Raw genomic sequence first — 25,985 nt, 5'->3', positions numbered from 1 at the left:
CAGACCATGCACACAGACTAACAGCCTGACCTGGTCAGCAAGCCTGACCCGGGGGCAGGAAGAAGATCACATCTGGTTATTAATATTGGGTATTATGACATGAGATCTTCCAGGCATTTGAGAAGTAGGTCTAGTAATTATGTACAGTGGGCTGCCTCGTATTGTAATCAATGGGGATGCAATGCGAGGAAGCTGCCTTTTTTTTTGTTTTCATTCTGCCAATCTGAATTTCTTATTTCACCTGCAGATAGTCATAGCAGAAAATCGAGGCGTGCAACTAGCAGGGTAATTGCACAGGACTCAAAAATACGATGTGATGTACCTAAAACTGTGATGCTGTACTGGAGGGTTTTACAGTATGTGCAATGAGGATAAGATATTACTTGAGAATTACAGCCTAGGCACCTCGAATGGGTGAATTACATTTCCCATGATGCTCATCTGCTAAAAATTGTGTGACATGTAGATGATGAGGGGTATGAAGGCCCCAACCAGAATTATTATTAGACATTTCAGCTGCTGTTGCTTAACAGAAATATATTATCGATAGAAACATCAACAGAGGAGCTTGTTGATAATTCAGCAAGATACACAACCTTATAGAAATAGTCTGCATAAAAAAATATATAGATATAACGTAAGCAAAGGCAAAGAAGGAAAATTCCAGGGTGCAAATTTGTTTATGTAAACAAATTCAGAGTTCTGCAGAAAACGTTGGTCATAAAAAATCCATATACGTATTATTGTCTTCTATGGCCGATAACATCACTAACATCGTACTGTCCCTTCATCAAAAGAGCCCTCAGGGACCTGTAAAAGATCTCCTACAGGCCTGGGAACATTTACCTCAGTCAGTCCACTGGAAGACAGGTACTGCTGGCTATAGAACACTCCCCTCTTCCTTCCTACCATTGTATGCAGCTGTTCTGCTGACCTTAGACAGTGACACAAGTCATGTGACTTAACAGGAAGCTGACATCGTGAACATTACAAAATGAGGTTTAAGGTATATAGCCTTTTTAAACATTCTTTTTCAGCACAACGCTGTACTTCTGTACAGAAGTAAATGTCCACATTGATTTTGTTTTAATGTAGGCCTCGATTTAGCTGAGTTTCCAAGTTTAGCCAAATGGCTCAGGGTGTTATTTGTTATTATTATTATTTAGTATTTATATAGCGCTGACATCTTCTGCAACGCCGTACAGAGTATATTGTCTTGTCACTTAACCGTACCCCAGAGGGGCACATAGTCATATATCTATGTATGTATCGTGTAGTGTATGTATCGTAGTCTAGGGCCAATTTAGGGGCAACCAATTAGCTTATCTGTGTGTTCTTGGGATATGGGAGGAAACTGGAGTGCCAGAAGGAAACCCATGCAGACACAGGGAGAACCTACAAACTCTGTGCAGATAGTGCCCTGGCTCAGATTCAAACCAGGGACTCAGTTCTGAAAGGCAAGAGCGCTAACATCTACGCCACCATGTGGCCTCATATTTTGTTATGTTTTTATGTGCTTACATTATAGAGAATACAGCGCAAGGGGTGAGACTTCATTGCACTTTCAAAAAGAGCTGTGTCAACAAGCAACGTTCATAACTGAAATTCCTGAGAAATAAGATTCCACTGTATGCATAGCTCCAGAATGCTCTCATAAAGTGAAATATCAGTTTATGGTGGGTTTCCCTCTGAAGATACTGTCACTCTGCCAGAGAACTGGAATGACCAATCAAAACGGTATCAGTTTTATAAAAGCACCCCATAACTTCAGGCATCAAGTGTCTTAGTTAGATCTCTCCATGTATGGGCAGAAAGTCTGTCTTGCTCCATTCACTTTTTTACAGATGCATGCTCTCCCCTCGCTTCATCATCACCATTGTGATATTTATTGCGTTCCAGGCAGGGATTCTTTCATCTGCTCAGACTAACGGAGTTATAGGAAAAAACATTTCTCTTTCACAAGCGTTAATAAATACAGTCTGATGAGCTCACAGGAGGAAGAAGGATGTATTCCCACCATTCTGATTACGAATATCATATTGCCCAAAGATAAAGAGCCGAGAGTTCTGGAAGAGTTGTGGAACTCAAGATCTCAGCATGACCTTACAGCAAGAAAATAACTCCTCTCCTAAAGGCTTTGAACAGCAATAAGTTACAATGAATTTTTATGGGTGAGGTTTATGATGACCACCATAAAGGGGCCATTCTGTTCTGGTGCTGGTAGACTTGACACAGTGAATCAATTTTGGTGCTACCTTCCAAACTATAATTTATCATTTAACCACTGCAGCATGGACTGCAACCCCGAAGCCAAGTACAGCCAACAGATGGTGGTTTGACAAGCACAACTTGACAATCATGAAATATCGGCTTATGAACATGCGCACTTGGCTCGGTCTATCATGCATGTACATTCCTAGCTTACAGAAAAAAAGAAAGCCTCACACTGCGGAGGAATAGTAATCACCTGAAAAAAACTAAAATTGCTGTTTCCCCTAAAACATGGAAAGCAACCCTGATTCGACCTCTACTCAGCTATGTAGAGGAAAGGCTCTGGACCCCATAGAGCTTCTTGGTCCTTTCTCCATCTCCTCACTCCCCTGCTGTTACCCATTCAAAATTGGTGCCTTGAGGACTACTCGGTAGGCTTTGGAAGCTCTTGAGTTTTCAACTGCTTCCGAAGACAGGCACATCTGTACTGTGCATGCATGAGTGTGGACTCGAGTGTGAGCAGTGCAGATCCGCTCATCTTTGGAAGTACTCGGGGACGCAGATACTTACTAATGCTGCACAAGGAGAACCTAAGATGTATTTGACCTGCAGGTCAAATAATTTCATGGGGGGGGGGGCATCCCTGGAGTGAGGACACGGAGACAGGACATGGAAAGTTGTATGGGATCCAGAGACTTCCCTCTTCTTAGGTGAGTAAGTCTTTCTATTTTCTCTTCAGGGTTGCTTTGACTGTCAAACAAAGTCTAACACTAGTATAAAAACCCAAACACAATGCTGTCTGACATCATGGGCAGGAGGTGTGTCTAGCACCGGACTTTTAGGAAGGAGAGGGCAAAGCGTCAATGTCCTAGCTTCGGGCAGCGGAGGGCCTGCCAGAGGAGGGGGCCCTGACCCAAAAAAGTATTCCAGGCAAGAGAGTGTGGTCTTGGAGCCACATCCGACCCACGGACTGCCAGTTGGACAGCCCTGCCCTAACACATAACTAAACCCTAACATATAACTCTTTGCTATACACTTAATTCACATGTGGGAAAACACATGCAAATTTGACACATGTGAATCCTACCCTAAACTAAAAGTAAAAAAGCAAAAAACAAAACAAAAAAACACACCAGTGTGAAAAAGCCTTCAGAGGAACACATCACCCTTCCAACCCATCCTGGTATGTCTGCCAAACAAAATTTATACAAATTCATTATTACTGTAAATATGAATTGCAAACTTATGACAATCGGGTTTCCCCTTTAAAAAGGACATTTCTATGGACAGATCTTTCTAACGTGGTCCCAGGATATAAAGGACGGTTGGTAAGTACAGCACTATCCAGAGCCTCTCTCTTTACTAGGCATGTAATTGCTGTTTCTCCCCTGCTTCCCGGCTTGTTGGTACCCACAGGCACATTCACTGCATCTGTTTATAAACAACTCCTGCACTGTGCATTTACTTAGGGAAGCCACAATTGAACCAGCTTGCTGAGTTCAAGTTCAATTGTCTACAGCCTTTTGTTTGTTTGAAAACTAATTTTCATCTGAAGTAAAAACAGATGTAGGATGGGGAAAAGCTTTCTTCCATTTTAATCTTCTCCATCATACTTACTCCTTTCAGACGCAGCGCCCACTGCTCATTTTTAAGAGGGGAGAGAAACGTTATGATGTGCTAATGACACTTACTGCAACTTAAGTGTATGCATCTGTAGGCAGGCTACAACAAAGTAGGGAGAAACAAATGGCTGAGGACAATGTACTGACTGGTAGTTCAATATATATGTCTCCAGGTAATGCATTTTCTTATGCTGAGACCATATGATATGCATTAAAGTTTAAAAAAAAAAAAGACTATGCAATGCTTGGTACATTGCAGGAGCTGACACAAACAGACCGCAGATCTTTTATGCTTTACTTGGGCGTCAGCTACGTGCGCACACATTTTTCTCAAGATTTTTTGATTATTTTGGCTGAAAACTAAAAATACTAGAACTCTCAGATGTTGATTAGGTGGTTGCTTGTGATCCATTGTGCTGGATTCCTAAAAACAAAAACTCTGTTCTTCTATCAGGAACTTCTTTTGAAGCTCCTGCAGCAAGTCCTGCACCAAGAGGTCACCCCTTCATACACCCCACTCCCCTCTCCATAGGGCAGAACAGACTGCTGGAGAGAGGGCTAAGATGCATGGCTGCAGGCCCGGATTTACATCACAGGAGTCTATAGACACAGATGTTCTAATACCCTACTCTCCGCCCTCCACAAGTCTACAAACCCCCGCTGAACCGCATCACAAATTTGCTGGCTTCTGCCTTACTTTTCCTGCCCGATGTAGGTAGCCACAGGTGTCCCCTAATACAGAGTGTACCTCTAGCTACCTAATACTAAGTAGCTAGAGGTGCCCCCAGGTATTACGTAGCTAGAGGTGCCTCCGACTGAAGGGAGATCTTGTCATTGGAATGCCAAGAGCTGGGTGAATAACCTCTCATTTATGCTCCACTTGGCATGGAAAGGAGGGAGGCACTTGAGAAGGGGAGTGAGATGCCTTTCCATCATCATCCGCCTGTCAGCACTAATCTTCAGTGCTTTATGGTAAATCCGGCCCTGCATGGCCCGAAGAGATGATCATTGCAAAACTATCGCCCAAAATATTCAGGAACAGCAATTACAGGCAACAGACGTTTAAACCGTATACCTAGTTTTAGAAAGTATTTTGATGGGGATTAGTAATATAATTGTTTGTATAGCAGTATTTGTCTCAAATTTTTTATTTGATTCAATTGGGCATTATGTCAGAAATTTTTGTTACAAGCCTTAGCTAACTGTGCAGGCTCAGAATGCTCCTGGCCATGGGAGTGCAATCGAGGAGAAGCATGGCCCAGAACAGCGCAAGTACAGCCCTTGGCATCGCAGACTTGGCTGCAGCAGCTCATCCGATTGGACCTGGAGGATGCCGAGGGAGCTGACTATAGGGCCCTGGGAGAAGCCCCAAGTAAAAATCCTGTGGTTCCTCTTGTCTTAGGTTTATTTGAACTAAATCAATCCATTAGATAAAAAAATAAAATAATCCAAATAATACCTCAGATAAAAGAGAGAATGGAAATTCGTTGTTGGCTGGTAAGAAGTGGAAAATCCTGCCATCATCACTATACATAGCGCAGATGATTTAGGACTCGCCAGACACTTGGACCATCCTCAGCTGGACCATACCCCACCCATGTTGCTCATAACTGATGTCATTAGTTATGTGCTCTGTTAGATACTATGAAAAATATTAGACTGCATGAGAAAATTCTGACATTATTTTTATTCTTTTGTATTGCTTCCTAAAGTTGGAAGCATGGATTTTTTTTCCCAACAGGTTGGTAGGGGGCAGCACTATGGACCTCTATAGGAGAACTTAAAGCCCAACTCCTGGCACAAATTACATATTAACTCTGTTTAGGCTATCACTTCCTGTATGACACTGACCACTTCCTGTACCACAGACAGTTATTGCTATAGGTTGTAATATTCTCAGACAGTTCAGTCTGCAATTTAATGCAATTTAAGCAGATGCACCACCTCCTACAGTGAAAGCCACTAGCCCCTCTAATTCACCTGCTTCAGAACATGTAGTCAGAATTTCAAGACCATGGAAGCCTTGTTTCACCCCCCCCCCCCCTTCAAAAAAGAAAATGAACACTTGGATGCTCTGATTTTTAAGCTCTTAGATGCTATAGCTAGATCTATGCCTGGAGATAGTCTATAGAGATTCTTGTATCTGCCAATTCTTCAAAATTAGTTTTTGTGGAAAGTACCTCATTTTCCAAAGCCTGTTTTCCTCTTACTCCTCTCTATTTCCCATTATAAACTTCAGAAATCTTGTTTTTTGTATCATTTACATGTGGTCCTCCAACACTTTTACACGTTAAGACCCGGTTCAGAGGGATGGCTGCCAGCAGCTTGTTTAGCTGTTGCTACTGCAAACGCATCTGCCGCTAGAAGCTGAACGCAGCGTCTTAGAAAATTTGATCGACTGTGGCATTCATACAATCGGTGACAATTGATGGTAAACACATTGAGTTGCAAGACGCAGTGGATCCCGGCATTGAACCTTGAGGGCAGATGCCACCAGCCGTCCATCTGAAGCCTTTCATGTCGTACATGCACTTCTGCTTTATAAGTGTTTTTGTGCACTTTTCTGGGGACAAGGAGGGGAGTAAGTGTTATTATCTATGTTATTAAAACAAATAATTATAAATGCACCATGCAGCTGTATTCAGTCCATTTGCACTTAGGTTTTCATTACATTTTGCCTAAAACAGCACGGAAAATCTTTCAAACTTGCGTCATGCAAAAACACATAGAAAAACGACACTCTAAAGCTACGTACTCATGTCACGATTTTTCAAACTATTTTTCTCGCTACTAACAATTTTTTCGCGACTAACAATATTTTGTGTGATGAGCAATCCTCTCTTCGATCTTGCTACATTGGTACGTGTGCACGATTAGGCAAACAAAGCTTTGCCATGTGCCACGATAACTTGATTGTTTGAACTCACGTTTGCACCTGTTGAGTGTTATCACGTGACGTTGCATTTTCCCGTGGGTAGGAAGATGGATCGGGGAATTAAGCTTTCACACATCCATCTAGCAGTGTGTACATGGCTCTACATATAAAATTATGCAGATCTGTATACTCATTGTGGGCAGCACGGTGGCGTAGTGGTTAGCCCTCTCGCCTTGCAAAGCTGGCTCCCCAGTTTGACTCCCAGCCAGGTCAACATTTGCAAGGAGTTTGTATGTTCTCCCTGTGTCTCTGTGGGTTTCCTCTGGGCACTCCAGTTTCCTCCCACATCCCAAAAACATGCAGATAAGTTAATTGGCTTCCCCCTAAATTGGCCCTAGACTATGATACATACGCTACATCAGAGGTTCTCAACGTGTGGTACGCGTACCCCGGGGGGGTACTCCCGATGGTTCCAGGGGGTACTCGGGCTTGATTTACTTAACCAAGAATAACCAATTTAGAGTTTTAGAAAATTATAAATCTTATTTAAACAACACCAAATTAGTATTTTAGTTAATTAAAAACAGTAGTAAATGCTTGGAAATTGTTTAGAACCAATTATCATGTATTATGACTAAATATATATTTGGCAAGGGGTACTTGTGATCATGTTTATTATGCTAGGGGGTACTTGGTGAGTTCAGGGTTTTAAAAGGGGTACATACCAATAAAATGTTGAGAAACACTGCGCTACATGATACATACATAGACATATGACTATGGTAGAGATATGATTATGACCCTCTGAGGGACAGTTAGTGACAAGACAACATACTCTGTACGGCGCTGCGGAAGATGTCGGCGCTATATAAATACTAAATAATATTAATAGTAAAAAAAATAATAATAATAATTACCCAAAAATACACTTAATACATAAATATATGTCAGCAGGTCAGGAGAGCTGAGACACCTGTAGCTACTTTCTCATCTCTCAAATAGTAATTGGATATAAAACTCATTTTCATATTTTACATGCCTTTGTATATAAACATGCAAAGCTAGTAAATGAGTGCAATTGCCCAAGCAAGAAAAAAACCAAAACACAACTACTGACAAGCTTAGAGCGCGCTTCTCTGTGAGCAGCAGAAGCCAGTCTCCGTGTGTGAGGGTTTTTTTCTTTTTAATGCACCTATAAAGAGGATGCCCACTAATAACCGTCAGGCTCTGACAGCGATTGATGATATGCAAACTCACAGCAGTGAAGCAGGGATGATTTCCATGTCATCAGCATCCTGTGATGGCTGAACATGCTGTGCATCATTCTCCAGCATGCATCTTATCTGTCCAATTGGCCCTATGTCTGTGCACATAATTGACGGCTTTGCTTTTTATGAATGCTTGTAACGCCGAGGTCTAGCTAACAACCTGCAATTTGCAGCCATGCGCTATTATAAAGCAGGCGTTTTATGGAGTTGCTTCTTAATCATGAAAACAAATAATTGGGAAGCGATGCATATGGAGTGCCAGGACCCCAGTGTGTTCTCATGGAGACCCTGTGGTATTAGCATGCGCGTAAATAAATGTGACAGTGCCCATTACAGGTCAGGAGTGACAGAGGGCTAGCTGCGTATGGTCAAATCCCTCATTTTTGTAATTCATTTTCATAATCATAAGACTGATTTTTATATTTTACCATTTATTTGTATTTCCCTGTTTTTTTTTTTTTTGTTTCTTTAAATTATTTATTACATAATCACGAGCCTAATACATACATGTTATTAGCAATCTCAGCAGGTTTTTCAATCGCTGGCAATCGCTAGCGTTTTGAAAAGCGCTACTGCAATGTAATGTGTATGGCAGTTTTCAGACTATGGGCTCTTTTTTTACTGAGCACGATTAGAACCAAATCGCAAAATGCTCGCGACTTTGAAATGTAGGGTTGAAACTTTAAAATAGGAATCGCGGAAATTATTTTCCATTTTTGCAATTTGTTTTTTTTGTGAAGCGCAATCGCTTTTTGCAGCAATTTTAAGTGCGATTGCACTTCAATGTTTAAAGATAAATGCATAATCGCAATAACAATTGATGAAAAAAATTGCAATCGCTTGCATTTGAATTAGGCTATTGCTAGTGGAATTGAGCCCTATGGGCTAAAAAGCGATGGTGAAGATTTAAAGTACCAGCGGGATTCTCCTGTGATTCAAATGTTAGATCCACCTCACTGTGAGGTGGCTTTTATCCGGTGAACCCATCGCTCACCGGATAAAAGGCATTTTTATAGGAGCATGGAGGCAGTTTGATAACACTTGCTATGGAGTCAAGTGTGGTTCACTACCGCTAGGTGCAATGCACTTATCACCAACAATGCAACAGTATTACGCTATGTACAGTGTCTTTTCTTCCAGGTTCTGTATATGAAGGTGGAGTGCGCAGTCCAGATTGTATCTACTATCGGTTGTATTGGGACAGTGTGATTACTGAGAACTGAATGACAGTGTTATTAGGTGGCACAGCCCTGCATCCAAATATGTATTTTGTCACTGGATGACCCATCGTAGTGTGATGCAGTCAGAATTTATATAAATAGTGACAATTAGAATGCTCTATGTGATCAGCTTCCGTTGCGTGCCTTGTGACTGTAACACACAGCAGATTATGGCGTGCTGTTACGCCTAACCAGATATACCGTTTGGCTACAGTAACTGGATTCCCGTCTCCTGACCCACGCACATATTTGTCTTTCTACAAATGGCCTATCGTTTGGATGGCTGTAACCTTCCTTCCTATAGGGATGGCTATTTGTTCTCCTATTATGTTTTTCTCCTCCCGGGTCAGAGTTTCATTTTTTTCCATCTCTATGCATAGGTTTTTTTATTTTTTTTATTCCATCAAAACAAATTATTTGAATGTCATTAGGCAAAGCATGCTGCGGTTCTTTAGCTGCTCAAACCTATTTCCAATTTCCATCCTCACAATGATTTTCATGCAAATGAGGTCTACACAATCTCCTGACCTCTTTTACCATCGTGCAGGGACAATGACAGGTCAATAATTGCAACTATACATATCCAGAATACATATACAATATAGTTTTTTATTATTACTTTAAAAGAGGATGCTGGCAGAGCCTCAATGGAATCAGCGACTGGTCTAAAGAATGCATTCATTCCAATCTGATCAGCCTATCTTCACAAATGCAGAATAAAGCCAAGCGCGTAGACCTGATCCATTTAACTCAGTTCAGGCTGTAGATGATCATTTCTTTCACTATAATTGTGCAATTGTGTGTGTCCTTTTGTTTCACATTAGCCTGAGCTTTCTGTTAAGGAGAAAAGCAATGACTTCTAGTCCTGGCTAAACATGGCACTGGTTTTGACTATGTTCACAATGGGGCAGGGGCATAACTAGAGGGGAGCAGCACCTGCGATCGCAGGGCGGGGCAGAGCAGTGGGGGGGGGGGGGGGGCCCAACTACTAACCTTCTCTTTCTCTGATACAGGGGACTATACTTCAGATCAGGTGTTTTTGTGGCTACGCTTGTTATGGGTGTGAAGAGCATGATGGTGACCCTTGTGAGATGGGCCCCAAGGCCATGAAGGGCACCAAGAGGAGGCAAGGGAAATGGTTTGGTTTGAGGGCCCCATGAATTGTAGTTGTGCCACGGCAGTGGTGCATGCGGCGAGGCATAACAAGCGCTTTGTAACGCGGCTAGCAACACTGCGATGCACCACCTTTACGACATTCACAGTGCGGCGTGTGCGGTGCAGTATAACTGAGTGCGGTACAATACTGCAAAATGCATTACCGCAAAATACAAGCACTTATGCTGGGAATACACGTTTCGTTTTAGCCTTCGTTTCGATTGTGCCTTTTGTCCTTTTCGTTCCCGAAATAATCGAACGTACGGTTAATATCACCACCCACGGTTTCGTTTTTTTTTTCGATTCTGATGGTTTCGTTTTTCCAATGATCGAAGGCTGCAAAGAAACGAAACGAAAATCCCTTTTTACAGGGACGGACTAACATAAACAAACATATAATCGATCTGAACAGCCATCAAGCCTACCAATGGCTCGATTAGATGGATAAAGAGAGATAATATCAAACATGTTCGATCACTAGTCGTTAGTTTTTGGGGTCTATTAATCGAAACTATAATGAGATTATGACTATTTTCACATACGTTTTCAACACTCGATTCGTTAACTGAACGAATCGAAGGCTAAAACGAAGGCAAAAACGAAACGTGTATTCCCAGCATAACACTGACAGCTAAGCATACAGTTCATTGACTTTATGCTTAGCTGTATGCAACGCAATGCACAGATAACACCTAGCTCCACCTACCTACAATGGCCACTGTGAACCTAGCCATGGGCAAACATAATTTAAAGAGGAACTGTCGCGAAAACCTTAACATTTAAAACATACAAATTAGAAGTACATTTAAAATGAGCCATAAATGACTTTTCTCCTATGTTGCTGTCGCTTACAGTAAGTAGTAGAAATCTGACATTACCGACAGATTTTGGGCTAGTCCATCTCTCCATAGGTGATTCTCAGCATGGCCTTTATTCTTTATAAAGACATTCCCTGAAAAAGATTTATACAAAGATGCTGACCAGCCGCCCTGCTCACTGTACTCTTCTCTGTCAGTTGGACGGAGCAACTGCCATTCACTAAGTGCTTTTAAAAATAAAGGAAACCCTAAGAACCCCCCTATGAGAAGATGGGCTAGTCCAAAATATGTCGGTAATGTCAGATTTCTACTACTTACTGTTAGTGACAGCAACATAGGAGAGAAGCAATTTATGGCTCATTTAACTCCGGAAGAAATGCACTTCTTATTTGTATATGTTTACATGTATTTTACATTTGAAGAGTTTCGCGACAGAGGTCCTTTAAGCGTAAGGTTATATATGTATTCACATACAAATACAGCTTTGCCATATGGTTCCTAACAGGCATTGAAAGACAAGTGGGTCACAGGCTGCTGCCAATGATGTACTGCTTCATTTTAACATTATTTTGCAGTTCAGGATTATTATTATATACACAGGTGTTTTTTTAAACCGTTTCTTTCTATACTACTGCAATAACAAAGAAAACGATGGACATATTACTAGAGCAACAAAGGAATACATATTGTTTGGTTCTTTTTGATAGATATGCCCAGATGAATCTTCAAAATGCCACCAACAGCTCCTACATACAACAATTACCTTAAAAACAAACCTTTCCCATCCTACTCTCAACCTCTCGGTGTATATATGGTACATTTAATAGCCTGCTAATAATGCAAACACATTTGGCCTGGCACCAAATTGGTAAACTTAACGGGAGTAAATCATGCACATGTGAGGAACAGATGCTGCATGGAATTTACGTTTCTTGCATCAAATACAAGCTAGTAAGCTGACCATGAAAATTGCTGGCCTTAAGTGACCCAAGATTACACCATCAATCAATCCCTCTCAAACCTCTCCTGCTTGCATTGCACTGTGTGCTCTGTTGCTTAATGCGTGTGATAATATTTCTTCTGTGTGAACATCCCTAACTAATTGGTGGCTAAGAACAATAACGATACAGCATATGTAATATATTTTTCATGATCATTGTTTTTTTCTTTAATTGACTTTGGCTTTCATTTCTGCAATACAGTTAGGCATTTCCGTTATATAGTGTTTTAGGAGAAAGTAACGTCTAAAAGGAAGGATGGAACATTCACCCTTAGAGAACAATGCCTTAGGTCATATCAGGTGCTGTTCAATGTGTAACCATTTAGAACATGGTCCTTGGCCGTGCCAAATGCTTTGGCCATGTTTACAGACCATTCTCACTCATCATATGAAAAATAAGCCATATGGGCAATTTTACATATAACGGTGTTACTGATTGGTTTTCACAGTGATTAAGTGTTAAGTGTTTAGCACTTATGTCTTGCTGTGGCCTCAGGTTTGAGTCCAGGCCTAAACCTTATAAATGTGTATGTTCTCCCCATGTTTCCATAGGGTCCCTCCCTATGTTTCCATAGGGTCCCTCCCCATGTTTCCATTGGGTCCCTCCAAGCACTTCTCTTTGCTATGACATTAAAGAAACATACTGGTAGGCTTAAAGCTTCTCCTGAATGACATGTATATTGGGGTAGGGACATTAGATTGTGCGTCTCATCAAGGGGAATTAAAGATGTCCCTTGCTTCTTCTTTTTTTTGCATAAAAGTGATAATGGTTATTTACATTCAGATTTAGATATTCAGCTATAGCTCATATCTACTAGACTATAATGCATTAAATGGTACCTGAAGTAGCATGTAACATGAGATAAATATATGGATGTACTGTCCAAATCCCTATCTCTAGAGTGGACCTAGATGCATTTACCCAAATTCTGCATCCGCATAGCTTATTTAATTAGAGTTGGACAACCACTCTACCCCAACCATACAAGCCAGTAATGGTGCAGGGTCTCACGGAGATGCCACTCTCATGTCCAACGCGTTTCAGACTATGGAGTCCTTAATCATTGACCATTGGCTATGATGATTATGGACTCCATAGTCTGAAACGCATTGGGTCCTGAGCCGTGTTGTGATGCTTGTATGTTGGATCTAATCTTATAATAAAGTATTTACAGTCCACACAGCGAGTTTTGCAGAGTCTATAATAAATAAAGTTTTAATAAACATTTTTACTCCACCACTACAGATACCAGTTAGTCAGCACCATATTTTAGGTAAGAAAAAGAGCTCTCCTAAAATTCCATATTCAACAGTGGTGACATCAATATAGTCCAATTAAACGCACTGCTCTAAGATATATTGCATTATATGACATGGTATTTCTTTTTTGCTTAAGGAGGATGGATCATTAATGTAACCCATCCCAACATTCCTAAAAAAAAAAACTCCTGCATAATATAAATACATAAATCATCTGTCAACATTTTATAGAAGGATGAGCTGCAATATTTGAAGGATGAAGAATCCAGGTGGAAAAAAAAATCTGAATGTTCAGGGATCACGTGGCTGGACAGGCCATCCAAACAACGACCTTAACTGGTTTTGGAAATGTGAGTGTCTGGGGCTCTAGGCAAGCCCTGGCTCTACATTCAGTACTTCAAGGCAGTTCTTTACAAGAACAAATCATTTTTTCAAAGCTATGAATTATGGTAGAAGATATAAGGTACCAGGCAGGGGGGGGGGGGGGGGGACCAATAGCCATAGCAACTGCTATGGGGCCTTGGAGAGGTGGGGGCCCAGGTGGTACTTGATGTGTTGTTTCTCCACCCTCTGACTTGGTCTCAGTGCCCATAGACTATACACATACATTGTGTACATTGCATAGGAATGCAATATCATTATCAATATATCAGTGAACTCATATCCATAGGGTAGGGGCAGGTGGCATTGCTCAAGAGTGCCTAGATCTGATGGCCTCATAAAAATGTTGGGTACTTACGTAAGTTTGGCAGCTTTTTGTTAAAGTTCTGTTTGCTCCCCCAGGAAGATCTGACCATTTTTGGAAACCTGAAAGTCCCAGCTTTTTGTGCATTGGGTCCCGAGTCGGTATGATGCTCAGTTCCCAAGGTATGGGGTTTTGAAGGAGGGGTGTCCCCTGAACTTGGCTGCAGAAAGTGCAATTATAGAAGTACGGGACCAACCCGACATGATGATAAGCAGCACACCCGGCAGGTCTTCTTCTTCCTTCACAACATAAATCTGTGTCTTCAAAACTAATGTCAAGTGCCCTGGGTCTCTCATTACAGATGAAGGAGCAGCGCAGCTATGCACCCTCGTCTCCTTTCTGTCTTACTGGCATGGGCAGGAGACTCAATTCCACTGTGCTCTCTGCAGCAAAGTGCAGGGGACACCCATCCCCCAAACCCCCCCTAACATGGGAATGGGGCATTGCATTGACTTGGAACCCAGTGCAAAGGAAAACCAGGACTTTCAGCTTTCCAAAAATGGTTAGATCAGGCTAGGGGATCAAACAGAACTTTAACAAAAAGCTGCTAAACTTTCCAGATGGGATAATAGGTAAGTACTAAATTTTGCTATGGGGCCCCATAATCTCGAGCTGCGCCACTGGTACCAGGATAAAAAAAACCATACAGATTTTTCATTGCGTTTCATAATTTTTTATCGTAACAATTATTCGGGGCTTGTCACTGCTCTGCATAAGAAAATGGAGACGGCAGCAATTTCGTAGCCGAGAACAAGGGCTGAGCTCACGTTCCAAATCCGAGCAAGTTTATGGCCGTGTCATCACAGCTTTTATTAAGGAGTTTTATTAGCTCAAAGAACAGGATGTTTAAATATATTTCATAAACCAATTTCCCTTTAGTTGCTACACAGTATCATGGCCTAGCACATATGTCTTACATCATACCTAAAAAAGAAAAAAAATGTAGCAAGGTAGAGGTAGCCCACTAGGCTAGCAGTGCTTTGTGTTTTGTCCATGGAAGTATCTACAGACAAGAAACTAAATGACTTGCAAAGCACATTCCTTTGTACAAACCTCGGGCTGACTGATTTCTCTTAGAAGCGAGTCGAAAGCCTAAAGTGCCTGTATGGTATTTGTTTGCTTTTTCAATCATCATTGCTAAAAGACATCGGGTATTCAGGTATTTAGGTCCATATGGAAAGGCCATCAGCTCTGGACTTCTGGGTTCCCTGCCAGAAAAACTTATCCACATGCTTTCTACCCCTGAACATAAAAGCAAAAGGTGTTGTTCTGCTCTAATACAGAAATAATTTTTACTAGCATACGTCTAATGTTAAAACTGCCCCAATACTGCCAAAGGCATTAAAACGCCATCTGTGAAACAGATTTTTTTTATTAAAAAGATCAGTTTAATGTTAAGCATCTGGGCAGATGATGCTTTTCAGTTGACCTTTCACCTACCACCTACTTTAACCCATTATGGTTCTTGCACTTAACCGTTCTGTCTGTTTCAGATTATTTGCGCAGATTAATCTGGCAACGTTAGTGTGAACTGAAGCTGCTTCGTGAAAACTCTGCTAGGACAGGCAAAAGAAGGTATTTTTGTGCATATGAATGTCTTAGCAATACTGGCAAATTCCAAAGTAGCCAGTGTAACCTAAAAATTACAGCTGGCATTGGAGAGTTGTTTTTTTTTCTGAATACTGACAATGGAACTAGCTCTTAAAAATGGCCTTCTGCCTCCTGCAATGGAGAGAAGACTGGCTCCTGGATTACAGTGTGTGTGCGTGTAGCGGTACATATGTTTGGTTGAGGCAAAATCACAGGAACGCACTTGAACAAGAATGTTGGCTTATCACATCAGTTTTCCTTATTAGGAAGTAGTGGCACAAATCAAAATTTGTCTGTGCTTTGTGGATGTTGTGCCAGAGTTCTTGGAGTAGCCATTTGCAAGCTGTGCATGTGTCTCTGTAGTTGGATCTGCCATTGACTTATTGAGCCACGATGGTCTCGCTGTCGACCACTGTCATGGAGGTAAAGTGCTACCATTGAGATATAAGATCCCAGTAGGGACAGAATATACAACTAGTGGATATAACATGAGGTGACTCTACCAGCCCGACTATTGAAGCCATCTCTATGAGGTCCGTTTCCCACCCAGTTGATTTTTGGAGCCTGTAATTTTACATTATGATTTGTCCTTTTAAGATGTGTAAGCTGGATCTCTCAGCCATAGAGAATGGGCAACCTGCATACCTGTTTTCGACTCCATGGTGTCACAATGCCCCCAAACTTCCATATTGCTCAGGTAGGGTAGTGTAGGGGAGAGGGTAAGGAGAGGTTACTTCTATTGATTAGGCTCGAAAGGTTAAAGTTGGCATTACAAATGAGTACATGTTGGAATGAGAACAAGGGTAAAAGTCAGGAAGGCGTTAAAGCCAGGGCACTATCTGCACAGGGTTTGCATGTTCTTCCTGTGTCTGTGTGGGTTTCCACTAACATCCCAAAACATACAGGTAAGTTAATTGGCTTCCCTCCAAAATTGTCCCTAGACTACGATATATACACTACACAATACATACATAGACATGTGACTATGGTGGGGATTAGATTATGAGCCCCTCTGAGGGACAGTTAGTGACAAGTCAATATACTCTGCACAGCACTGCAGAATAATGATGCCTCATAAGTTGGCCAGCACGGTGGCGTAGTGGTTAGCGCTCTCGCCTTGCAGCGCTGGGTCCCTAGTTTGAATCCCAGCCAGGTCAACATATGCAAGGAGTTTGTATGTGACAAGTGACAGGACAATATACTCTGTACAGCGCTGCATAATAAATATGTTGGTGCTATATAAATACTTAAATAAGTAAATAAAAATAAATAAATAAGTTGTGGTGCAGTGCAACTGTTTCTGATGTTACAATGTAGAACGTTGAGTGCATTGAAAGAAGCACACATGTTGATGCGTACAACGTTAATGTATGAAGATGCAGATAAGACATTTGCTTCTTTGCATGCATTAAAAATGCCACCGGAAATGTTGTTTTTGTTTGCCTTATGTGTACATTAGAATGCAATGCAATGCAGCACCCCAGTGTGAAACTAACCTTAAACTGAGCTGATAGACTGCGACTCTTCTACTGTAACTTCTCACCGCAGTGCCTGCTAGCCCCGTGAACTGAACATAAAATCTCCTGCTGTACTTTTAGAGGCCAAAAACCTAACCTAGCCTAAGCGCTGAGCCCTTGTAAACCCCTGTGACCTCTCCTCCCGTATTCTCCAGCAAACAAGGGGTTACATGTGTGTCTGCTAGGTCTACACCAGTACAAATATTTCCTGGAATGCAGAACAAGGTTAATACATTTCTGAACTGCAAATTTACATTCCTGCAGTAGTCTTAATTAGACACATTTTTTTAAGGCTGAATTCACTAGCCAGCCTTCAAAACACACAGAAGCTATTGTACAACATAAAATATATTCTGTACAGCTGTAGGATAAGGCAACCAGGAGCTAAGACTGGATCCGGTGTGAATGGGATGGGTCAAAATGCATCACTTTATTTGTTGTACTGCCATTTTTCTTTACTTGTTATCATGGTTTATTATTGTAAAATATAGGGCCTGACTTACTTTATGCAACACAACAATAGAGGTTTTCCAGCCTAACACCCTGCATCTCTTTATCACTGGGTAGCAGTATCAACCTCTGCAATGTGGACTTCATATTATGCTGGGGCAGTGATCTGCAAACATGGCTCTCCAGCTGTTAAGGAACTACAAGTACCACAATGCATTTGCCTTTATGGATCATGAATGTGGCTGTCAGACTCCCGCAATGCATCGTGGGAATTGTAGTTCCTTAACAGCTGGAGAGCCAAATTTGCAGATCACTGTCCTGGGGAGTGGAAGAGTACAGTCCTTGTGCTGTATCTGTGGTGGGAAGGGGGGGGGGGGTGTCATTACTCATGGAGCTTGACCTCTGTAATCCCCTGCACAGCAGAAGTCAATCTGGAAGAGGGGTCAGGGCAGCAGTGTAAGCTCGCTTTGAGTTTGCCAGGAGAAAAGCACAATATAAAATGTTCTGTGTCTTGTCTACAGAAATAATATCTCAGTGTACCGCTGGTCCTCATAGTGCAATCACAAGAATGATATTTTAAATATATATAATTTAAATGCACTATTGTGCTGTCTGCCTACAGCTTGGCCCAATGCGACAGTAGTCGACTTAAAGAGAATGTGAAGCGAGTCTAAATTCACGTTTTTAACTTTTATTAATGTTAAGCACTATAGCTAGTGCTAAACCACCGCATCCCGCGGCAAAACGAGGGGTTTATACCCCCAAAATCCCCTCTGCTAAGTCCGGGGAGAGCTTCCTGCTTGAGGCAGAGCTTAGGGCTGTAGTTCTGCCTCTTCGCACGTCAATCCCTGCTGATCGCCGCCTCTCCCCGCCCCTCTCAATCTTCCTTCACAGAGAGGGGCGAAGAGAGGTGGAGATCCGCGGGCAGATTGATGCGCATGGAGGCAGAGCTGCAGCTCAAAGCTCTGCCTCCATGGGCAGCAAAATCCAGGACCAAGAAAGTCGTGGATTTTGCACAGGGGATTTGGGGGTATAAAGCCCTCGTTTTGTCGCAGGGATGCTGCGGTTTAGCACTAGCTGTAGCGCTTAACATTAATAAAAGTTAAAAAAGTGAATTTAGACTCTCTTGAGAGTCTGTTTAAGTATTGGTGACCCCTTTAGTTCTGCCAGGTGATCTGTACGGAATGTTCGTTACTGAGAGTTCTATGCACAGAGGGAGATACTTAGCAGCAGTTCGAAGACGCCGTTATTTCCCACAATGCAATGAGGTTCACAAACAGAAAGCTGTCAGGACCATGGTCATGACATCACACGGTGGGAGTAGTATCACCACAGTTTCAGCCATACAGACTCCCCTGGTGATTTACTGAGTTAAAGTTCCTCTTGGTCCTATCTACACACCTGAAGGTGCGTACACACGCACTACGGCTGCCAACGACGGGTCCGTCAGACCCTCCCGCTGGTCTGCTGAAAGTCCGCCCAGCGGGAGGGTCTGACGGACCCGTCGTTGGCAGCTGTAGTGCGTGTGTATGCACCTTTAGAGTGCCTAAACAAATCTAGTGAAACAAGTGAACCCAGGCTGGGGCTATAAAAAGCACCTATACACAAAGCTAAAACAAACAAAACACCTCCACACCAAGAAATGCGAGGTGGCCACAGATGCCAGCATTTAGCCCCTGAAGTAACAAACAATGCAATGCAGGGGAAGACGGAGCCATGTAAGGATACTCTATGTGACAGTAACAAGCACTTCTGGCTATCAGATGCACTTGTGATCCCACACAGAGATCCCCCCCCCCTGTCTGTTCTCTATATTTCTTACTGACAAAAAGGAAGGAAGTACATCAATGCATGTTTGTTGCTTTAGTACAACAGCTGATTCACAACCATAGTACAGTGAAAGCCGGTGGATAGATAGACGTCTCTTCACCAGTATCTTGTGAAACATCTGCCATCTCCGTCACCCAGCATCAGAAAAGAAGTCCATAAAAAATTGCATTTTTTTTTTCAATCCCAGAGGACAAACAAAAAGCAAAATAAATACAATAACAAAACAAACTGATACCCTACAAATGCTCTGTCCTCAAATTGAAAATGAGGGATCATCTAGTTGATTAATATCTTTAAAGCCCAAATCTAGACTATTTACATCTTTAAAGCATACATTCTGTAATAAAAATCAATACAATAGATCAAATAAAACAACGCATATGCCAGTTAACTAAAAAATAAAGCAAGGTACTGTGAAGAAACTGTCAAACTTTGTAGCCACTAAACCTTTACGTCTCAGTTCTGGCAAATAATGTGATTGGCTTCTGTGGATAATCGTTCTGCATCTACTCATTTCTTCGCTCCCGTCTCTGTAAAATGTGCCCCACGGTACCATCAGCACACGTATGGCGTGTATAAACGTGACACAGCCCAGTAACAACAACAAACAGTTAAAAAAGCGAATCAACTTGAGCATGATGAACTATTAGTTATTTGGCAGTGTAATCAAAGGTGACATTTAGGTAAAGGGTATAAGTTAAAATAACTTAAATATTTTTTTTAGCTCCCCCTACACATCTTCTCAGATTACAGGCCCGCTAGCAGAGGAAGCTGCACTAGCTGATTAAAGAGCAAAGTAACCCATTGATGGCTGAAACATAACAAAAGCAATAGAGTGATAAAAAGTGATGCAAGGAAGCCAGTGTAATTTTTTTGCTACGTTTGTAACATTTCACACCTTTGGGGGGAGAGGGGGTGTTATACATTTTTTTCTAAACAATAAAAAACATTCCAGGTTCAGGAGTTAATTTTTTGAACGCAATCAGTATCATAGGCAGCATTTTTTTAAATACTGAGCTCAGTTTCCTTGTAATGCTGATCCTTCTACATTACACTTCGTCGGAGTGTTCTCTTTTTCATGTATGCATGTGAAAATTTGTAGCAGACAAGGCCATAATTATTGATTCTCATCTAATGCACTCGCCTTTGTGTTAGCACATCTCTTAAATTGTTCTTTAATTGAACACTTGAATCACAACCGTCTATGTGATACCCGTGCGGCTTGATTTCCGCAACATGTGAAAATATATTAACAGATACAACCAGAAAGACAGCCTTGAGGAGCTCTTAACTGTTGACAGTGGGGTTTATTTTGTGATTCGTTTTTCGATATTAGGAGAAGTCCATGCCGGGTCCGGCCTGGTTTTTACTGTACTAATGTGAAGGCCGGATTCAGACATGCACGGTGAATACTATTGATTCTAAACTGCACATGGGAGGTGTAGTTGCCGGTAAGCAGACCAGCATTAGGCAACTGTCAGCAGTCAGACTGACAGCAAATCATTTTACCAGTGGAGAGTTACTTAGCAGTGATGGGTGGGCTTGTTGGACCTTAGGCAAGCGCTGAGAAACATGGCTATAGATTTCCAAAGATATCACAGGACTCCTCCGTTAGAATGCTTATATCATTAGCACAGCCCTTTTCATATACAAAAGACGGAGAGCAAGGAGGAATAGCTATACGGTTTTATTCTCCCGATTCCCAGAAAATATAAATAACTTGATTGGCAGTTGTGGGAAATGTGCATTGTTTTTCTAAAATATGGATTAACAAAGTACTAATATTGTAATACAGCAGAGTCCCTAGTATCCGGCACCAGTGAGGATGACCTGATGCCGGATACCTATGCTTGCCGGTTACTTGAGCAACTGGCAGAAAAGGCACAAGCCCCACCCCCCCCCCCCAAAAATACTCACCGAACCTGCAGCGATGTCATGCAGCCTTCCTGTTGCTTCTAGTGGCTTTCCAGTGTCCTCCATGCACGATAGGTGGCGTGTTACCTGAACCGCATCGGTTAATGTGACACGCCAGGAGCCATGCAAGAGCGCCGGAAGCCACTAAGAACCCTCTAGGAGCTCAGGAAGGCTGCAAGATGTCGCTGGAGGCTTGGTGAGTATTTTACTACCTGCAAAATCCCCTCAAAACCCCCAAAACAAAGTCCCCATTATCCCCTCAGGCATGCCGGTTAGTTGAGACTTCCAGTTTCCTGAGTTCCGGATAACGGGGACTGTGGTGTATAAATATGAGTTTTGAGTGTAATTTGCCAAATGTAATGTTAGATTGTGAAGGCAGAGACTGACTTAGTAGCACAGATTTTCACAGATTGCATGGAATGTTAGGAGGTAACACAAGATCCCTAAACACCTTACTGGCTCTCGAGGGAACCTATGCGTTCCCCCAGAGTAACAGGCTCCTTGCCTTCAAACACTTCCCTGCAGTCAGTGAGTGTGAAATATCTAAAGAACATCCAATTTCTTACCTCCAAACCCAAAAGGTGTTATGGAAGGAAATTGGGGTTTATAGCCCCCTACCCTCCTGCTGAGACCTCTGTTGGTACCGCTCACTCACTTGTCATAGGCCAGTGGATAATGAATGTTGGGTGTGCTAAAGCAGTTTCCTAAATCAGTTCCTGAACCAGTTCACTAAACTAGCAACCTGATTGGCCAGTAAACCTATGATTGTTGTCACACAATGACATGGCATGACCTGATCTGATTTGAGTTTCATCCCAGCTCTTGGGTGAATAGATCCACCCATCACTAATATTGAATGTGAAAGAGCTACGTAAAGTAGTTCTCAAAGCTTAATCAATATTCCTTGCAATGCACTCATGGCATTATATTAGCTTTTAAAGGTAGCATAAAAATGTTGTCAATATGTTTTTTACAAAAAAAAAAAAAAAAATTGACCATCCAAAAATAAATAAAAAAGTTGACCATCCTATCTTTAAATATAATGATGCCATGGATGGTGGAACTAAAATTCCCAGCACTTTGTCATTCATATTCTACAAACAACCACTACTGTAAAACTATGGACAAGTTAAAAGCAAATAAAAAAGAAACATAAATATGCATATGAAGCAAACAAAAGTAAACAAAAACATATTTTCAGAGGCAGTAACAAAGTTAAGTTTGCAAAACATGTCACAACCAACTCAACTCACCTATTGCTATTATCAAACAAGGCAGCGAGCAATGATCAAAGTGCAGTAACAGAAAGCATCAAGCATTAGATATACCAACAGGGAATTCTGATTGGTTGCTCATGGTTACTGCCTACTGAGCATCAATGGTCTGCCTTACACTGCCTAAAGGTGGCCACACACCATACAATTTTTAACATTTCTTTTCAATTCAAGATTTACAATCATTTTTTCTCTGATTGATTGGAACATTTGAAAAATCTGACCAATGCACCACACACATCTTCCATTTTTTCCTCAATAGTGGAAAAAATAATAATTGAAAACTCTGAAAAAATTGCTTGCATCTCTACACTATGAAATTGTCAATCTATCACACACCATACAATCTTGCAAAAAAATTTATCAGAAATTTCCGCCAATCCCAATCGAGAGAAAAAGAAAAGGAAAATCTGATCAGAATTTTCACTCAAATAATACAAAAAACTTAAGATTTTTCTGTAGAAACTATCGTTTTTATCGAATTGCTGTAAAATCAGATCATTATATTGTATCACGTGTGGCCGCCTTGAGTCCAAAGGTGGGATACATGCTTGGCGTCATCAGTACATGATTAAAGTCACAAAGAAAAAAATGACAAAAAGTGCGTTTTCTTACCTTGTATAGCCGGATGGCCGCTTCGTGCCTGTGATTGGTGGTGTGTAAGCGTAATTTATCCACGCTGTTGGTGTAGTAATCACAAGCATTGCACTTCAGGTGCACTGGGTTGCCAATGGCGATGCACTTCAGCCTCCACTCGTTGGTTTTCCCCCCTTCTTTGATGTGAGCCACCAGTTGGAACTTTTGCATATGTTTATCAGTTTTGCAGTGGAGCTGGAAGTTGGCTTTGAGCTGAGTGTTGTAGTTGCAGAGCTTGCACTGGTAGATGTCTCCAATTACAGCTCGCCATTCATCTTCAGGGAGAGAGCGCTCACCGCTCACATGCACATTCAAGGCCTCCAGACTGTCAGAGGTGAATCTGTTGCAAACAGCACACTGGAAAAGCTTCAATCCCGGGTCACTGATATAAGGTGACAGCTCTCCTGTAGTAAGGAGGGACAGGTCATCACCTATTAGCTGACCACTGGCGAGCCGGATTTCAGGCGGCAGCTCATTATTTACTACGGAGAAAAAGGGGGGGAAAGAAAAATGAAAAAAAAAAAGGGAAAAGAAACTGGAAGAGCAGAAAGCAAAGCACACACACAATGGAATCCGTAAAATAAAGCCTCAACCAGGAGTTTGCTTTCTCTGGAGCTTAAACTATAAAAAGCTGTAATAGGATTGAATCAGGATCAATTACAATCATCCCTTTCAACTTCTAAATTCCCTCGTCAGATAGGTTTAATTACTCCTACTGGGCATGATGTCATTCAGGAATCTGAATTTTCAAAGGCAGGGAAGGTGATCAATAAAATAACAAAACAGGAATGCATTGTAATGTCCCTTAGATTCGTTTACAGAGCACTAATTGCAGTTTCCCTTTGTAATCTTTGCTAAGTTATAATAAACACCCTGTTGCATTGTTCTAAGAAACGGACGAGAAACACAGCATGATCATCTCAGCCACAAGAAAGTATATAGAGCAATGATTACCCGAAACACTGACATCTACCAACAGTGACACAGCTTAATTAGACTGGGGAAGAGACTCTCTACAACTGGTCACTCTGATGGAAATACCAACGGAACACAGCAGTAGGAGTGAGACTCAAAGGGCAAAGGCCTCAGTCACATTATGCATTGTAAGTGGCCATGTGTTTGCAACGCAGCACACATCATCTGTGTTGCTTTCCATTGCTGTCCGTTGTGGTGATCATCCCATTCATTGGCAATGAAGGGACAGCGCTGTTTTTGGACACTAAATACAGTGTTGCATTACAGTAAGGCCCCTTTCACTGCTTGTCAGCTGCGCTACTGCACTGGCACTTGGAACCGGCGCTGCACAGACGCCCCCCCATTAAGGCAGAGACTCAACATGTTGCAGTTCTCTGCCGCTCTGTAACACCACCGCTTGACAAGCATGGTGTTACAACCGCTGCAATTCAGCTGCATTTAAATTGCACTGGCAGGCGGCAGACGGAAGACTGAACTGCTCGGCAAGGGCAGTTAAGACATCCCTCTGAAAGAGCCTTAACACACTACTGCGCAGTGCACAAGAAAGAATGTCAAAATGTACAGTTTCTTGGCGGTTGTTCAACAGCAAAAGGTTGTACGGTTGAAAACTGCTGCATGCAACACCATGGGATCTGTGATTCGGTTCAGCCACCACAGTGCTTTGTCAAGACTTGGTAGACTCTTTAGGCACTGTACAGTACATTTTATGAATGTTGTGGTAAACCTCACAGAAGACCACGGTTGTTGGAAGCTGCCAACTAACAGATAGAGCCCTTTTCCACTGTAAATTGGAGGACACAAAGGCATGTGATGCAACTGTGAATTTCCTTACATTTCCAGCATGCAATCATGCATTTGTATCTTCAGCTTTTAGTGCAATCGCTTCTGTAAAAATCAAAATGCAGAAAAGGAAATGGTCATGCGTGATTTGTAGAATGACTACGGCTGACATGCGTTTTACCATTCTGATTGGATCGCGTTCAGTGGAAAAGGATCCAAAGTAAACTAACTTGGCCCTTTGTCTATACATTTTAAAACAGAATACCAAGTTGTTATTTTTTTAGAGAATAAGGAACAACTACAGCCTTTGCTGGGTCTTTTATGCTTGTCTATGTACTCTCTGACATATACTTCCATGACAAGCATGACCAAGAAGAAGATCTCTTTAACAGTAACACTGACAGCAATAAAATCATTTTTTTTTTTACCAAAGGGAGGTAGACCAATACCTCAAGTTTTAATGCTGTATTAGCTACTGGGAAAGAGATCTCCATTTACTTTCTATCGTTACCAGGACAAAAACACAGGTAGAGTACAGCAATAAAAACATCGCAGAAATCAGAAATCCTCATTCTCTCCCATTTTTTAAATAAGAATCAGAGATGAGCAAAAATGTTGCCAACATGCAAAACAGGCTGATGCATCAGCTGCCGATTAATTGATAGGCAGTTCTGAATTGGATTTGGGTCTCAGGCAAAGTACATTTTCCACCAATGTAAATTACAGTTCAAATCTAAATTTGAATCTTACACAAACGTTTTGCTCAACAATGCAAATAATAACTAACAGCCACTTCCTGAGGAACCCGTAACAATATATCTAAGTTTTGATCTGACCGGAGAATG

At 41.7% G+C, this 25,985-nt stretch overlaps 1 protein-coding gene across 2 annotated transcripts in view; it reads right to left on the bottom strand.

Moving 5' to 3' along the window:
- The window catches only part of ZFHX4 (zinc finger homeobox 4), a 235,237-nt gene that overhangs the window by 165,464 nt on the left and 43,788 nt on the right, over positions 1–25,985 (bottom strand). For both annotated transcript variants that reach the window (XM_068237516.1, XM_068237517.1), the window contains exon 3: positions 23,365–23,867. In XM_068237516.1, coding sequence (XP_068093617.1) covers positions 23,365–23,867 — 503 coding nt within the window. The remainder of the gene's footprint in view (positions 1–23,364; positions 23,868–25,985) is intronic.

Source organism: Hyperolius riggenbachi, chromosome 5 (genome assembly GCF_040937935.1).
Source record: "Hyperolius riggenbachi isolate aHypRig1 chromosome 5, aHypRig1.pri, whole genome shotgun sequence".
Classification (NCBI taxonomy): Eukaryota; Metazoa; Chordata; class Amphibia; order Anura; family Hyperoliidae; genus Hyperolius; species Hyperolius riggenbachi.
The sequence above is the reverse complement of the archived record's forward strand: the minus strand, read 5'-3'. Positions and strand labels throughout refer to the sequence as shown.